The sequence below is a fragment of the Cariama cristata genome, unplaced genomic scaffold (assembly GCF_000690535.1).
Source record: "Cariama cristata isolate BGI_N322 unplaced genomic scaffold, ASM69053v1 scaffold24148, whole genome shotgun sequence".
In the NCBI taxonomy this organism is placed as follows: domain Eukaryota; kingdom Metazoa; phylum Chordata; class Aves; order Cariamiformes; family Cariamidae; genus Cariama; species Cariama cristata.
The window spans coordinates 14,037-32,377 of NW_009630996.1; the positions used below are offsets into that span (position 1 = coordinate 14,037).

An 18,341-nucleotide genomic window follows, 5' to 3' on the forward strand; every position below is an offset into this window, starting at 1 on the left:
GTTGAATTAGGTTCCTGAAAACTTCAGGCACTTTGAGTTCCCCTAGCTGGATCTATTTGCATGATATCGCCCGTTTGCTTTACTTCATGGTTTGCCAACATTTCCCTTGTCTTCACAGGAATAGAGAAAGTACTTAAAGATGGGGTAGAGTGGTAAACAGCATCAGCCCTAATGTTTCTCCTCAGTTAATCTTTACTGAATGAGAGCGCTACATTCAATTAACCTTTTAGAGTAGAAAGACTGGAGAACAGTATCCGAGTTCTGTTCCGGTACAATACTGATTCTTTCTGTTAACTTTACACACACATACATGCAGGTGTGTGCACAGAGCCCTTTCCGAAGCATATGCTTCAGCACTTTGGGAGCTGTATAGATGGCTGGCTTTCTGGTTCGTAAGGATATTTTTGTTGTTGTTGTTTTTGATGTCAGTGTCAGTAATGGTAAGCTTGGTTTACATTAAGAACTGCCTGGTGTTGGAAGTTATATTAAAAACCACCCCCACTTCCTTACAGTACAAACAAACAAACAAACACATACCCTAAAGATACGAAGCCTGTTAAAAGAAGCCGATGAGCTTTCCAGGAGGAGCCAGGGGGAGGTGAAGCCACGAGGAATCTGAGGGCCCATGGGAAGAGTTGCAATAACAGGTTGGTTCATGAGAAAACAAGCAGGAGCATGAAATTAAATGCAGAGGTCAGCCTTATCAAAAAACAGATTTTTATTTTTTCCTGTCGTCATCCACAGTATACTTCATGTTACTTGCTCTCTAAAACTCATTCCTCTGGTAGATACATGTTCAACCATCATTGACTTAATCTCATCTTTTCTATATTTTTTCATAGTGTTTTTGTTTGCCTAAATACAGGCTACTGATGTGTTCAAGCTGAGGACAAGTTAGGTGCAATTTATTAGGCTGTTATATATAATTTCATTTCATAACTTCATTTTTAACTAAATTTTACATATCTGAGAACATACGGTGTCACTTTTGGCCATTTTAAGCTGTACCTTAATTCAATAGCAAGTAAGTTTTGTAATTTGCTACATTAATAGCACTCTAAATTTGTATTTAATAAAAGGTCTTCATTGTAGCTTGTATTTTCCTTAGCATTCATGTTTTATTTAGAACTGGGAGTTGAATGCATATTAGAGAGGAAGGGCTGATGAAAGAGAGTTCAGCTGTATCTCCTCCCATTCAAAACACAATCATATATTCCAATTTTCCTTCTTGCTTCCTTAAAGAAGTTGGGATTGTAATTGTTTTTATATTTAAAGTAATTGAGGAAATGGAAACCAGTTCATCATAGACAGCAAGGGTTCACAAAGCACCCCGATATGTAGCATACTTCATTTTTATTGCTCACATGACCAGCTGCTCTAATCAAGGTGATGGACTTGTGTGTACATTGTAGTATGACCCTGTCCTTGTGGTCAAAGGCAAAACAATATAACAACTGTCATGCGCTAAGAATTCAGAAAAGTGGAGTTGTTAATTCCTTCCACAATTTTCTTCAGGCTCTCTTCTCCGAAACCATGCCAGAGATGACAGAGAATGAGACACCTACTAAGAAGCAACATCGGTGAGTTTCTATGGGAAAATGACTGTTTTGTAGTTCTGTAGACTGCGGTCATGTTGCAGTTACGATGTTTCTAGCTAAAAGTTTTGCAATAAGGGTATTGACAAGAAGTACTGAGGGTTGGTCAGGGTTGATCCAAGGTTGATCCAAGGGCTGACAAGACCAGGGTTGATCCAAAAGTTTGGCAACTATGGCTGCAAAACTCCCTTTCTCTCTTCCTCTCTCTATGCCGAATTATTGGTCGAAGACATGTCTGCCTGGGCCACCTAGGCAATGGAGATTCTTTGATTACTACACTGACTACTCCAATGTGTATAAGACTCTGTCGCCACTTCGGTTAGAGTGCAGCCTGTATTATTGTGGAGACTCTCGGTAGATATTGGGGGGTCACTATACTCATTTTGACAGAGTAATTTAGATATTTTCCTCAACGCCCACCGGAATCTGGATCTTACATTTCAAATCTCTGCTGGAACTCAAAATTCATCTTGAGGTTGTACAACAACACTATGACCAAAACTTGTAACAAAGTGACTCGAAGATCATTACAACTTTTCCAGGCGTTCGTTCCTTGATAGTAGCATGTTAATCTAATACCTGATCGGTAGGGGAATCCTTCAGTCCCTAGTTAAATACAGCATTCATCTTATGCTAAGTGGCCGTGTAGGATATCATTTATGATAAGAAAAGCTCAGAGAGAACATTGATTTGTCCTACAGACATTTTTTCAGTCTTCATGGATTTTGTGACTCTTTCTTACCCCACTAATAGAGTATTTTGGATTCTGTATTGGTAATGAGAATCAAAGGGTAGCTGGGTCTCTCCAGCCCTTATATTCTTGTGCATATTTAGGATATATGATCAGTTCTGACTAGCAGATGATTGTTTTGGTTGTAAGTGGGAGAACTGTAGTTTACTGTAAAATAAGAAACCATTTTAAATGATAGTTTACGTGTATTCCTGTTCTAGTGGCGCAAGATTTCCATGAACAGAAGATTCATCACTTCTTGTGTAGTTGTAGAACAGATGTGCAGGCTTTAGTTGGCATTTATTTGACTTGAAGATGTTCAACTTTAGGCATTGTTTCTCAGCAAATGTCTCCAGGTCTGATGATCTGCAGTAATATTACTGTCTTGTAATCATTGTCTAAGTTACTCTAGATGCACACTGCTTTTGGTGAGTTACCAGAAATAAACATATATCAACTCAAAGTGTGAAGGATACATGCCCCATAGTAATCATGTGTCATCCACATGTATCTTGCATTCTCACTTCAGATTCCTTGTTACATCTGGACTGTGCTGTAACGGTGGAAAAAGGGAGCAGAAGATGCTAGTCTGCTTTTTGCATACTTGAGCCAAATGTCTAGACTGAGAGTGCGCTGCTGGACAGAAATCTTTTGAAAGATCTTTTTTTTTCCTGAAACATTTGTTTATTTTTCCAGGAAACATGTGCTTTGCTTTACTGTACTTCCTGAAAGTGTTTGGCTTACTACATGTATACAGTACATCTGTTTTATATATGTAGAGTACACATTTGGGATTTATTGACTTCCAGCAAAGCAATTTGAGGCATTGCACAATGATTCTGACCTGGTTGCCATCAGTCCAGAAATCTCAGGTGAACATCTGAAAACAAAGACAACCCTCACATGCCCAAATTATACCTAGACAGAATTTTGAGGCAGGAAAGAACTACTGCAGAGGAATGGTAATTCTAGTTTCTCACATAAAGGAAGCATGTTTGATACCAGAAGGTATGGTGTTTGAAGGTAACATCTTTGAGAAAATCAATTTGCATGGTAACATTTTCTGCTGTTTCATTGATCCAGTGAACATAATAGCAACATTTCAAACAAATACTTAACTACCTGGTTGCTCAGAAATAGAAATAATTTTTTCAATATTTGGCCTTATTGAACACTGGCTAATGTAATAGGTGTTGCTGAACAGAAACATAAAATCCAGCTCTGCCTTATAAATATGTAACAGTAATCAAATGGAGTATTACGCTGTCCCTTGTTATAGTGAAATTGATTTAAGTCTGAACATGAATGAATTTTTGTTAGAAACTATTTAATACCAATGTCTAATAGCAGTCCTTGTGAGTGTGACTTCTACTACGTTCTTGTTCACAGAGCAGAATATAATATTTAGTATTTTTAGCTGTAATGGAGATAATAAAAGAAATATTGCTTTGTATGCAGGTTTTTTTTCCCTTCTGTTTCACATCGCTGTTTTCCCTTTATGTTTCACAGAAAGAAAAATCGGGAGACACATAATGCAGGTAGGAACATATGCTTTGTTGTTTGGCTGAAAATAACCACAGATGCTTTGAACTAGTAAAACATATTTTGCATGGAAAAAGTTCCTCCATAGGATTTTACTACACTTAGAAAGGTGTTTGGTGGGGTGGGTTTTTTTGTGTCCTTGTAGAAAATATCTGTGCAGAAGGGCTTCTTGATTGTTTCTAGTTTGCTGCTTTCTGCGGTACAGGGTTACAGTAGCACGCCCAAGTATGAAAGTAGGACCATGCCTCTGGCTTTCCAATGCGAGTAAACTAAGAAGTAAACAATTTCAGTTGTGTTCAAAATAAATGCAGAGACATTCACACACAAGTAATACCCACCTCTCTTAGAACAGAGACAGAATCTGACCTGAGAGCTTTAGAGGTTCCCTGGTTAGAAATACTGCTGTAGCCTCTCCCTGTTTTCAAAATAAATGCAGACACATTCACACACAAGTAATACCTACCTCTCTTAGAACAGAGACAGATATCTGACCTGAGAGCTTTAGAGGTTCCCTCGTTAGAAATACTGCTGTAGCCTCTCCCTGAGGCACCCACCTGGATGTTGGCATCCCAGAAAATCTGTGTGAATACTGGCTGTGTGTTGCAGGAGTCGTATTCCCTGGCAGCAACTAGCCAGTGTCTAGCTCCAATGGCATCTTCTACAAGTAGCAGCAGAAAGATGGACTGGGGAACAGCCTGACAGGTTTTGGCCTGGTTTATCCTAAGAAGTTGATTCCGGTTCTTCTTTTATTAAACAGCACTGTTGTGTGGTCTTCACAAACTCAACTGGAAAAACCACTGAGTAGTTTCATGGGAAGGCTGTGGAAAATCCTGCTTGTCAGGCTGTGCCCAGGGTGTGGCCAATTTCTTAAGGATTAAGAAGTATCAGGAAATAGTCTTATCAAGTTTACTTCTAAGATTGCCGACCTCATTCTCAGTTCCTGTTTTACTTGCCGATAGCTTTCCAAAGTCTTCATCTACTGGGCTGAACTCTGCAAGATGTGGGGACCAGCTCTCTCCGACCTTGTATCTTGCTTAGTCATTAATATCTGGACAAGCTGAGTAGAGCATGGAAAATATTATCAAAACAAAGGAATAACACTTCACAACCACTGGGATGTCTTTATGTATTAGTAAGTTATATAAAAATTAAGTCCCAAGGATCATGTGTTTTAATGTTTATACAGCTGCTCTGATTTATATGGTAAATTTCTTGCAGAAGAGACTTTGTCTTGCTGTGTTTAGTGTATTTAGGCCTGTCTCTGTCAACACCACCAGTCTGTCCTGAAAAACAAAAAATAATTTAGTAGTTTGAGAAACGTAAACTGAAGTGACAGACTACTGAAATAAAACTGTTTAAATTAAATCAGTATATCCTTTGTAAAGGAGCACGTAAGATATACTAACGTGCAGATCACTGTGTGTTTCTGTGTGCCACCAAAAGCAGCCCGGCTGTGCAAACCACAAGGCGATACTCAGCAGAATGAGCACACGATCTGTTGATTTGAATCTTGACAAAGCCCTGACAAAACTTTTTTTCAGGCTTTTTGGGAAAAAGGCATCTAATAGTTTTAGTTTCTGTAGAAGACATTTCAGTCAAAAAAATAGCTACACGAGAATGAACTGTATTTGAAAGAAGCTGACTGTGGTGGGTGGAAAACAGAGATTAATACTGTCTGAAAAAAACATGCCCAAAGGTATTTACACTGCTAGACTTGTAGTGTAGACCCTTTGTGCCAGTGCTTAGGCCTTGTGAAGAGGTAAATGATGTCACTAGAGGACTATAAATGAAGCATTTTCTGACCTTCTCCAAAATAGGTAATTCACTGGACGTACTGTTCATGCAGTATTTTCTTTATTCCCAGTCATAATTGGACCTTGCAGAACAGTTATACCTTTGAACATAAAAAGGAGTAACTGATAGTCCGTATACCTAGAGCTTCAGCTGTATTCAGTGTTGGCTGCTCCATCAATATAAATTTAAAATTAATATTGAAAACTGGTAATCTAGCACCAAAAGAGAAATAATTTAAACTTGACATTAGTATTTAAGAGGCACAGATTTCCTTCCCAAATCTGAAACTGATTCTTTCCATAATCTTGGTTCATTTGCTTTGGTATGCCTAAATTTAATCAATCTGCCTTGTGAAAAGACTGTCATAAAACTCAGCTAGAAAGCATTATCAATACCTGAATTTTGAGTTTCAGTAACACCCCTTTTCCGCAAAGGGGTCCAGAACATCCCACTTTTTAAAGGCATTGCTGCTTATGTTACAGCTCTCCATTCCACCGAGTATTAATTCAATAACTGAGGTTTACTTTAGAGGAATTTTTTTCCTTTCTGAAGTTACTAAGGGTTCCAATATGTCATGAAATAGTGTATTTATGAGGCCTCACATTGGTACTAGTTGTGGTGCTGTTGTGCTGACTTGCCCAACTAGATGACATGACACAGCACATACTATTTTTGCTTAGTGGAGAGACATCGAAAGAAGAAGATTAATGCTGGGATAAACAGAATTGGAGAACTCATTCCCTGCTCTCCAGCACTTAAGCAGGTGAGTGTCTGTTCAGAGATACATACAAGTTTCCTGTAAAATGCTTGTGTTTTTCCTTGTCTGTGGAATATACTTATTTTACTATTTGTCTTAGGAAGAAGACAAAACTGTCTGAATTAATATGCTTGAAAATCTTACTTGTTACTAGTATTTAAAAAATCATTTGTAATAGAATTCCTTTTGGAAGTGCAGGGCTACATGAATGTAATTACACAGATTTTGAGCTTTTTATTTTAAAATGTTACATATGACTGCTGAAGGACTGAAATGGTATTGGTTGGACATGTGAGTGACTTTCTCCTCAGTTCATATGTGCACTATTTTTGAGCAGATGTAAGCTAGACTAATTTGCCCATAGCAATTTGGTCAGCAAGCTGACGTCTGCCTGTGCATTTGATTCACAGCTTCCCAAAGTTCTCGCTCAGGGTGCCTGAATGTTAGTAACAACAGAAGGTAAAAATCCTATCTCGGCTACTGCCTGCCCTGTTGCATTGAGCAGATGGATCGCTGTTCACCCTTTCCTCTGTAGGAGGAGTGACAGGCTAGACAGAAATAGGTTAGATCTGGCCAGTGGGTTGCTGGTTACGTTATGCAACTCCTGTTTGTCAAGTCATTTTCTACTGAATCTGTTTAATGTAGTCTGTATGATGCCTGAGTGGTGAAAGCTATAGGTTAAGCAAGATCATTTTCCAGATCATTCTCCAGTCCCTTCTGAGCCCTTTGCTGGTGATCATCTAATGTCCTAAGATGCAAATAGAATTGCGTGCATGCTTATTTTTATCATCTTTCATATAATGGGATGAAAACAATCCAGAAAGTGAAATAATACTAGTGATTTTAGACACTGTCCTTGTGAAAGATGAAGCAAGACAAACGGTTTAAGGTTGATGCACAAAAGCATCTCTTTCAAGACAGAGCAATGTACAACAGAGGCTGTTCTACAGAACAGTAGAAGAAGAAATTAAGAAGTGAAGAAGAAATTAAGTGAACAAGAGGTTTCGCAGGCAGAATAAGCATAGTTTCATAAAAGGAAGATGGTGGAGGGGTTATAGCATATTTTCTTTTCTCATATTCTGCAGTATATTACTTTCAAAATTATGCATACACCTCCCCAGATAATTGTTCCATGTTTCTTTCTTTCCTAATAAAATATTTACAAGGCAGTATCCTGGAAATTTCATGTGATGTATATGTTTATTAGTGAACACGAATTTTAGGCTGCTCAGCAAGAAATGATGCTTGCTGTTTGGGTTCTGTGGCCTTAGTATCTAGCTTCAGGCATTGGAAAATATAAGCTCCAGCACTGAAAATGTTATTCTGTAAAAACTCATGGCATTTTAGGGTCAGTATCACTCATGAAACCTGTGGTTCGTCTTAAACCAAAACCAAAAAAAACACCCCTACCCAACAATATTCAGAGAATCATTCAGGTTAGCGCATTTTTAAAGTAAAGACCTCTTGGAGCGACTGCAATCTCATCATTAATGAATCTACCAATGATAGGCCTTTCTCCTAATGTTATGTATCTATGTTTTCTTTTAAAGAGCAAGAACATGATCCTGGATCAGGCCTTTAAGTATATAACAGAAATGAAAAGACAGAATGATGAACTTCTGTTAAATGGAGGGAACAATGAACAGGGTAAGTACAGATGCTGCTGGAGGCTCTGGAATTTCTGTCACTCACTTCCCCTGTGTGTGCATGTTAGGACTGACTAACAACAAAGCCTGGATCAACAAACTTGGGAATCCCAAGACATTATGCACATACAGGAAAAACGCAGCTGCTTAGAATATCTTGAAACAAGAAGCCAACAGAATACCTAAGTGTGTGTTCTTGCACATAACCATGAGATAATGAAGCAGTCGCCTTGTGGTGTAAAGCAATTACAGAGCTTATAGGAGATGTGACATCATCTAATAGATTCTGTCCTGATTTATTCTGCCGTAGTGACCAGAACGATTTCTGACCAAATTCAGTTATATTTTTTTACCGAAGACATGGAGCTTCCTTCATGCATAGAGCTATTTTTTTTCCTTTCAAATGTTGTAATAGTAATAACAGCCTATTTTATAAAAATCTAATGCATCATGTAAAATCTTCTTGAGCAGATGTGTAAAAATACAGTGATAGAGATATAACAGAAATAATCTCAGAGCTAATGTTGCAGTTTGTGATTTTTTTTTTTTATTTTAATCTGTAGAATGGAATTCTAAATAGTTTATCTTGTCAATGCAATCGGGTTTGAAAAACCTAGATGATTTTCCTAGTTAGGTGAGCCAAGTGCATTGCCAGTTTTTGTGGCTTTGCATAAGTGCTTTGTATTTAATTTTTCATGTTGTTTTTAGATGTAATGAAACTTAATTGTCCTGGAAAGCCATGAGATTATCAATTAATTAAAAACAGTTTTAGTGTTTGCAAAGGAGCAGGGAAAAGAAAAACATAAATTAATATACTCATCATTCCTTCAGTAATAAACCAATTTGATTAGTGTTCAGTTTCATCTGAGTTAGTCCTGATGTTTTTTCGAACTAAATAATTGGATATATCCTGCTATTGGTAACAGAGTAGTCTGTGAAGTTCATTCACTTTCCCGCTCAGTAGAGAAGCTTATCAGGGTAAGGGTCTTCATTTATGTTATGTTAACCATTTGAAGAGAACATACATTTCAATACTGCATAGTATTTACTACAAGTCATGTGGTAACATTACCTAGTATTTGCGCTGGTGCTGATGTAATGGAGTGCTCTCACTGTTTTGTAGCTGAAGAGATAAAAAAACTCCGGAAACAGTTGGATGAACTGCAAAAGGAAAACGGGAGATACATCGAACTGCTGAAAGCAAATGATATTTGCCTGTATGATGACCCTACAATCCACTGGAAGGGAAATCTCAAAAATGCGAAGGTCTCGGTTGTTATTCCCAGTGATCAAGTTCAAAAGAATATCATCGTCTATTCAAATGGGAGTCAACCCAATGGAAATAACCAGGGAGCATCTGTCCAGGGAATAACGTTTAATGTCGGTCATAATTTACAAAAGCAAACAGCCAATGTTGTGCCAGTCCAGAGAACTTGCAACCTAGTGACTCCTGTGACGATTTCTGGTATGTACCCCACAGAACACAAGCCATGGTCGCAAACTACAGTTTCTCCACTGGCATCCACTCGGACAGCTCCAGCAGGGAACATTCTTGAGCTTTCCACCCCGGAGGGCGAGCGAGGCACACTTGCCGCTGTTACTGCCAGCTCGCAGAGCACATCTCAATCCAGAACAGCACAGGAACTACAGTGTTCTTCAAGTAATGCACCACAGAATGATCAAAATCTCCCCAAAAGTAAAAATGATGAGGAAGGCACTAATTTAACAAAGAAAACACTCCTGCAGGGAATCAGCCTTCCTTCCAGTGCCTCTTTGGAAGCCTCCCAAGTTCAACAGGTGAATGCAACTTGCTCGAATACACACAATTCTAGGAGTAATCTTGAGGAAAGCTGTGTCGTTTCAACCATGGACACAGCTTGTGTGCCATCTGTCAGACTGTCTACTGCAGATAGTTTTTCCTCTGTAAATGTCCTCAAAAGTACAGACTTAGTAAGTAGTGCTGGAGTACCTGTGACTTCTGCTGCAGAAGGAGGTAAGGCTGCGACGGCAATAAGCACTCTGCCTGCCAGTCCCCTGGAGAACTGCTGGTCTTTTTCAGGCTCTTCGGGTGTTGGCACTTCAGACTTGAAAAATGTGAGTAGCCTTACACGGATGCCTTCAGCTGGAAACACACAGACCACGTGGACAACTTTGCAGCTAGCGGGAAATACTGTTCAGCCACTAAGCCAAACGCCATCCAGTATAATGACTGCACTATTAAACGAGCCAGTTAATGGTGCTGGTACTGTATCTGCTGCTCACAGCAGGCCTTTGGCTGCAAGTATCAGTGTGAATACTTCTCTGCCTGCGGATGGCCAGGCAACTGAACAGATTGTAGTTACCTTGCCCTCGTGCCCACCCTTACCTATGCAGCCATTAATCAGCCAGCCGCAGGTTAAAACTCAGGCTGCAGGAAATATCCTTCCATTAAATTCAGCTATGCAGGTGATTCAGATGGCTCAGCCAGTTGCATCAGCTGTAACAGGAGCACCAGCTAATCAGAATGTCATCATTCTCCAGCCTCCAAACCCAGCTCCATGCCCCCCAATTGTGAGAGCCGAAGTTCCCAGCCAAAATGTTAGTCAGCAAATTGTAATTATACAAGCTGCTAATCAGAATCCTCTTCCCCTCCTCTCCGCTCAGCCTTCTGCTTCTGTAAGAGTTCCCGTGAACGGGCCAACTGCAATTGCGAACTCTAGCAGCTCCGTACAAAATGCCTCTCTTCCACAGACTTTCGGAGGGAAACACCTTGTCCATATATTACCAAGACCATCTTCTTTGCCATCTTCTAGCTCTACGCAAGCGTTTTCAGTTACAATGTCCAATCAACAGCATCCTCAAACTATCTCATTAAATGGACAGCTTTTTGCCTTGCAGCCTGTGATGTCCTCATCTGGAGCTTCAAATCAAGCCCCTATGCAAATTATTCAACCCACCACCAGCGAAGATCCAAATACCAATGTTGCCCTCAATACATTTGGTGCTTTAGCTAACCTCAATCAAAGCATATCGCAAATGGCTGGACAGAGCTGCTTACACTTGTCTCTCAGCCACCCTACCAATCCCACAACTGTCAATAACCAGATCGCCACAGTTAACTGTGTGTCATTGCCAACTTCTGTGGCATCTTCAGTACCTGCGGAGGTTTCAGTATTAACTGGTGCATCTAATTCAATAAATACTTCCCCCAAAAAAGCAGCTGCTGGCTTGCCATCCAATGCAAAATCAAAAAGGACAAACAAAAAGCCAAGTGCAAAGAAACACCAAGCAGTCAACAGTAAAGTGTCCTGCCCAGCAGTTCCTTGCAAAGACGCAGGGAAGGCGGACTCTGGTCCTGTGGAAACAGTGGCAAAGCACTCAAATGGCGAGGGACTGCTTGAAAATGCTCCAGCAGTATTGCAAGCTTTAACGACATCACAGGCGAGCGGTGTGGCAGCATCGAGTGGCGTCAGCGTTTCTGACTGTCATTCCAAAGAGACTACGAGCTCTGAACTGGCAGCAAAAACCTGCTCTGTCCCCGAGCCGAGCTCAGCAGAGGTGCCTGCTTCCTCGCCACTGGAGTCCATGGTGTCAGAGCAGCTGGCGCTTGTCCCGCCCACTGCCAAAGATGCTGTTCCTCGCCAGGCCCATGGGTCTCAGAACCGTCCACCAACCCGCTCTGCCTTGTCAGAGTCTCCCAAACCCTGTGAATCCCCCAGCACCTTAACGTCCTCTTGTACCGAAGCACATGCGACACATTCTCAGGTTGCTGGGACGTCAGCAGCACAGAGCAGCACAGCAGGTCATACTTCCAAGGCAGGAACAATTTCGGAGTCCTGCAACGTTGCACAGGATTCCTCAGTGGTAATGCAAGATGCGGACTTGTTAGAAGGACAGGGTCTAACAAAAATGCTGTCTGATCTCACGAAAGAAAGAACAGCTGTGGAAAAAACCTCTTCCTTTACCATTCAGGGGGAGCATTCTAATTTTCCCATGGAAAACTCCAAATCAGCGGAATCAAATGTTGATTTGCCTGAGAAGCAGGAGCTCTTACTAATGAACACAGAAGGTGATACTCTCTCCCAGAATCACCCCTGCATTTCTGATCAGGAAGTAGTCAGTGCTTCCCTCATCACTAGCAGGCAGGCAGACTCCCCAATGTCAACTAGCTCTGGCAGCAGTCGAGGCTTCTCAGTTGCATCCATGCTGCCAGATACCACCAGAGAAGACGTTACTAGCAGCACCTCAACCAGCACGTGTAACAGCTGCACGTTTTCAGAACAGACTGACATTGTAGCTCTTGCAGCAAGAGCTATTTTTGACCAGGAAAATCTTGAGAAAGGTGGAGGAGGAATACAGGTTAACATGAGGGATGCCATCTCTAAGTCAACTGAGGTTGCACCTTTGGAGAGAGAGCAACAGCCTTTTAAACCTCAACCAGTGAAAGAAAACAATGCAGGGCCATTGGAAACGGCATCAAACAAATTCAGTGCTCAAGATACAGTACAGACAAATGTCGATAGACAAGTGGAAAAGCCAAGCTGCTCTGTTGGAGGTGTGGAAACATCAAACACTTCTTTGCAGATTTCCGCTTCCCAGTCAGCAAGCATAACCAGTTTAAGCGTGAATAATCTAATACACCAGAGTCGCATCGTCCATCCCCTTGTGAGTTGCTCAAGTTTATCCCAGTCTTCAGAGCCAACAAGTGTCCCTGCAGCTGTGAGCCTCTCCCTTCCATCTAGCACATATGTCAATCAGTCTCCAGGACCTGCTATGATGAGCGAATATGCTCAGGAACAACTGAATGCTATAAGGGCAAGCACCATGCAGGCTCCCCCGCTGCAGGAATCACACTTAAAGCCGCAAAATCACGAAGGTCGCAAAGACTCTGCCAAGCGGGCTGTTCAAGATGACCTTTTGCTTTCTACGGCAAAGAGGCAAAAGCAGTGCCAGACGACACCCATGAGGCTTGAAGGGATGGCGCTGATGAACCGAACACCAGAGAGTATTGCTGATCAGACACAGATGCTAGTCACTCAAATTCCTCCTAATTCGTCCAATTCGGTGGCATCAGTGAGCAATCAAGGGCACACCGATGGCCTTAATAGGTTATTCCCATCCAACAGCAACTTTGTAACACCAGCTTTGAGACAAACTGAAGTTCAGTGTGGTACTCAGCCATCAATTTCCGAGCAGCAAGGCCAGGCAGGGCAGCACTTGCAGCCAATTCAACATGTTCCTGCTCAAGGCATATCTCACCTTCACAGTAATCATCCATACTTAAAGCAACAGCAGGCTGGTCAGTTAAGAGAAAGGCACCACTTGTATCAGCTGCAGCACCATATCACTCACGGGGAAAACTCAGTCCACTCGCAACCCCACAGTGTCCACCAGCAGCGAACAATACAGCAGGAGGTGCAGATGCAAAAGAAACGAAATCTCATCCAAGGAACACAAGCCACACAACTTTCTCTACAGCAAAAACACCACGGAAGTGATCAAACACGGCAAAAAGGTGGTCAGCCTCATCCTCACCACCAGCAAATGCAGCAGCAGATGCAGCAGCACTTTGGAGCTTCCCAGCCTGAAAAGAACTGTGAAAATCCTGCAACAAGCAGAAACCATCATAACCACCCTCAGAGCCATATAAATCAGGATATCATGCATCAACAGCAACAAGAAGTCAGCAGCAGACAGCAAGGTTCAGCTTCTGAACATGTGTCAGGGCACAATCAGATGCAAAGGCTTATGACATCAAGGGGCTTAGAGCAGCAAATGGTGTCCCAGGCAAGTATCGTAACCAGACCATCGGATATGACATGCGCCCCTCATAGGCAGGAAAGAAATAGAGTTTCCAGCTACTCTGCTGAGGCTCTCATTGGGAAGACGCCCTCTAATTCAGAACAGAGAATAGGAATATCTCTTCAAGGCCCTAGGGTTTCTGACCAGCTTGAAATGAGAAGCTATCTTGATGTTTCTAGAAATAAAGGGTTGGTGATTCATAATATGCAGGGCCGCTTATCTGTTGACCATACAGTTGGCTCAGATGTGCAGCGGCTTTCTGATTGTCAAACATTTAAGCCAGCTGGACCCAATCAACAGCCGACAGGCAATTTCGATGTACAGGCTTCAAGAAACAGTGAAATTGCTAATTCTGTGTCATCCCTCAGGGGCATGCCATCGCAAACATTTCGAATCGGTCAAAATACTGGGCCATCCATAGAGAGACAGAAGAGATTGCCTTACCAGCCAGTACAGGGTATTCCAACAGGAAATACCCTGCCATCAAGGGAAAGTGAAAACACGTGCCACCAAAGTTTTATGCAGAGTTTACTTGCCCCTCACCTTGGAGATCAAGTTAGTGGAAGCCAAAGATCAATCCCAGAACATCAAAGGAACACGCAGTGCGGCGCCTCCTCCACGATTGAGTACACCTGTCCCCCAGCACGAGAGAACGTCCACATCCGAAGAGACGGTGATGGCCAGAGTAGAGAGAGCTGTGACATGTCTATTGGTGCAATTAACACAAGGAACAGTTCTTTGAATATTCCTTTTTCGAGTTCTTCTTCCTCGGGAGATATTCAGGGTCGCAATACAAGCCCAAACATCTCTGTGCAGAAGTCCAATCCCATGAGGATGACGGACAGTCATGGAACTAAGAGCCACATGAATACGCCTGTTTCTAGCAACATGCATGGAGTTGTGAGGCCAACTCATCCTCACCCTGCAGTTTCTCACGGAAATGGTGAGCAAGGGCAACCTTCTGTTCGTCAGCCAAATTCTTCAGTTACTCAGCGATCGAGGCATCCCCTGCAAGATAATGGAGGTTCTAAAATACGTCAGCCCGAAAGGAATCGATCTGGAAATCAAAGGCATGGAAACGTCTTTGACCCTAGTCTTCCCCATCTTCCCCTGTCCACCAGCAGCAGTATGATCCTTGGGCGCCAGCAGCCTACCATAGAGAAAAGAGGAAGCATTGTCCGATTTATGCCTGATGGCCCTCAAGTGTCTAACGATAATGCAGCCCCTGACCAACATACTCTCTCTCAGAATTTTGGATTCCCTTTTATTCCAGAGGGTGGCATGAATCCACCAATAAATGCCAATGCCTCTTTCATCCCACCAGTCACTCAGACTAGCGCCACTCGAACACCAACTCTAATCCCGGTCGATCCCCAGAATACGCTTCCATCCTTCTATCCACCTTACTCTCCTGCCCACCCTACCCTTTCCAATGACATTTCTATCCCTTACTTTCCCAATCAAATGTTTCCTAACCCAAGCACGGAGAAGCCAAGTAGTGGAAGCTTAAACAATCGATTTGGATCCATTTTATCTCCTCCCCGGCCTGTGGGTTTTGCTCAGCCAAGTTTTCCTTTGCTTCCAGATATGCCGCCGATGCACATGACCAACACCTCGCACTTATCCAATTTTAACTTAACGTCTTTGTTTCCAGAAATAGCCACAGCTCTTCCACCAGATGGTTCAGCAATGTCGCCTTTGCTTTCCATTGCAAACACATCTGCTTCAGATTCTTCCAAGCAGTCCTCAAACCGACCTGCCCACAATATAAGCCATATTCTAGGTCATGACTGCAGCTCAGCTGTATGAAAACTGATAGACTGACTTCTAGTCTGATGCATTGTTTATATATTTAAGAAGAAGAAAGTGGATCTTACTGGCATCCCTGAAGAGACCATTCATAGCATCACTGTTTGTTTGCCTAAATGTATGTATATGAGTACTTTATGTATTTATATACACGCTGTATTTCCATCCACCTTACTAACTTTAAAGCACCAGTGCCTATAGCAATGCTTACTTACTAGTAAACAGTAAGGATGCAACATTGAGAGCTGTGCAAATATTGGTTGTTGATTTTCCAACAATCAGGTTTGATGTCCGATTGTTCCAGGGTAAGGGCCACCCTCAGTAACATGTGGATGTAAAGAAAGGAATGAGAGCATCCATATGGGAGACAGGAAACAAATGCTACAGGTTTCGGTTTGTTTCTGATGTATTTATCTGAAACTGCAGATGAACTTGAAGTGGCTTGAGTTTCTCTTTTTCCTTTGTAAAATATCTTCAGGAGCTTCAACACAAACCAAGTCTGTGTTAACCCAGCGTTCATTGATAAAGGCGTTTGTTGTGCAGCTTTTGTCTGTTTGAAGCTTGTTACATGCACTTGACTTAAGGCCGACTTTACCTGGCAAAAATGACTGTGTTTCCATGGTCAGCAATTAAAAACACTGTTTTAGGAAATTCAGATTTCTTTAACCCATGACTTTCTGTTTCTAAGAAGAATTTTGTTTGGATCTGTTTTAAACAATGGCTTCAGTTACTGCTGAACTTGGTCAACGTTTTAGTGTAGCTTACAACTCCTTCTGGTGTAGTCAGCAGAGACAGCAGTTGTATTTGTTGCCATTTCATTGTTTGTATGCTGCAAGTTACCTCAGGGTGGGCTTTGTACCTTGTTTAGCACCTTCTTAATGTCTTTTTTTTTTTTATTTTTTTCCGTCTCCTTTTCTTTGGCCCATGCTCAAGCACCAACTTTCTGGTTTCTGTGCATGACAGCCCTTTGTTGTACCAGGCAACACACGGGAGGAGGACTGAGCCTGTGGCATCCCACAAAATGAGCGGGGAGCCCTGGGGGCACAGTTTTTACTTAATGTTGCTAACAGGATCGAGCCCAACTTAATATCAGTACTCTGCACTTGAATGCACCTTTTGTCTAAACCCTTGTGATTGTGGCTGAAGGAGGAACATGAATGTGCCAAGACTGAAACGCTGCGTACCAGGAAGACGTGGTTTGAGCGCTGCAAGGAAGGGGGATACTTTTGTCTGTGTGTGACAGATGGGGGGAATGTGTGTGTGCGCCGGCTGAGTCTCCTGTACTGTCACAAATTTCAGTCCCGTTTCTTTTAAAGGAGAGGGAAGAACTAGGTAAGTTTTCTTTATTTAATGGCTCTGCAGTCTGCTTTTACTTCAAACAAGGCAGAAATATTTGTCTTTTATTTTTATGTTCTTGGAAAACCATTCTGGTTTTGATTCTTCAATAACCTAGTAACTTCAGGTTTCCTTGTGTGCAGCCCTCCCCCTGCCAGCCAGGGAGTGGCAAAAACTGCACCGGGGCCTCTTCTCTGGGCAAGGCAAGCTTGAAACACTTGTGCGTTGCCCACCAGCGCGTGTTTTGCTGCTGCTGAGACCTGTCACAGTTTCTTCCCCAATGCCTCTCCTGGAGATGTGGGGAGGAGCAGACTCCCTGTGATTTTTTTTTTTTTTTTTTTTTAAGTGCAGTCCATTTTTTTTTTTTCCTTTGAAAGGTGGAAAGGAAGGTATTTCTCCATCTCCAAGAACAGGACCCACAAAGAGGGACCTGAAATATTTTTCCATAGCTTGGCTACCCAGGCCTTATTTTTGCCAAGTCCTTTTACACTGATCCAGGAAAGTAAAGAGGCTTTAGCATAAAAAATAATCGGGCTGTGTCTGTAGTCCGTCCTGACACTGTCTCTGCTCTTGCAACTGAGGGTCTGGTGTTTTCCTGCAAAGTTAAGTAAAATGGTTCTGATTCAAATTGGGAATCACTTTTTAATTCAGGTGGAGCTTATCTTAGGAGACTAAACCTAAGTGGTGCATCAGTTCTCTGTGTTTCCTAAAAATAATAGATTGAATATTTATTTCTCATCACAGCAAGGCAGCTTGTCTGAGTTAACTGTGAAATGGGCTGCCAAAGTGTAGTCATTGACCAAATGGCAGCAACTGGCCTGTGCAGAGCAGGAGGACGTTAGGTTGAGAAGAGCAGTTAGGAATGGCAGTCAGTCCTGAACTTCAAACCAACTAAGCAACTGCAGATCTGGGTGTTATCTGATGAGAGTCTTGATCAAATTGATTTCCCTAATGCAGTAGAACGCGAAGGGGCTGCCTCAGGTGAAATGATGAGTGGCTCCGTGGGTTCTGGATGATAAGACAGGGGTATTGAAGCAGCAGCTACGCTGTGTATTACATACTCATCTGGACCTTGAGAAGGAAAGCCAAATGCCCGTTCTTGCTCTTACTAAATGGCATTATGTGTGCAATGGTGTATTTGGCTTTCAAGATGAAGTAGAGAAAAATTAAGCCCTGGCTTCCAGGACTTAATCCTACTCATCATTCCAGACATTCACGTAGTACTACATTAGTTTTCTCTGCTGGGAAAACTACACTATTTTGTGATGTCTTTGAAAACTGGAGTGAGCGCCTAAACTCATATGGACCAGTTAGAACAGTTGAATGTTCCTGAGTCCACGAGGCCTGATGGG

At 42.0% G+C, this 18,341-nt stretch overlaps 1 protein-coding gene across 1 annotated transcript; it reads left to right on the forward strand.

Annotated features, from left to right (window-relative positions):
• The first annotated feature begins 1,521 nt into the window (after positions 1–1,521).
• Positions 1,522–15,667, forward strand: KIAA2018 (KIAA2018 ortholog). Its single transcript, XM_009705788.1, has 5 exons — positions 1,522–1,580; positions 3,835–3,863; positions 6,342–6,424; positions 7,969–8,065; positions 9,188–15,667. Exons 1-5 carry the CDS (start codon positions 1,534–1,536, stop codon positions 15,652–15,654), a joined length of 6,723 nt encoding a protein of 2,240 aa, XP_009704090.1. The 5' UTR covers positions 1,522–1,533; the 3' UTR covers positions 15,655–15,667.
• Positions 15,668–18,341: the final 2,674 nt, after the last annotated feature.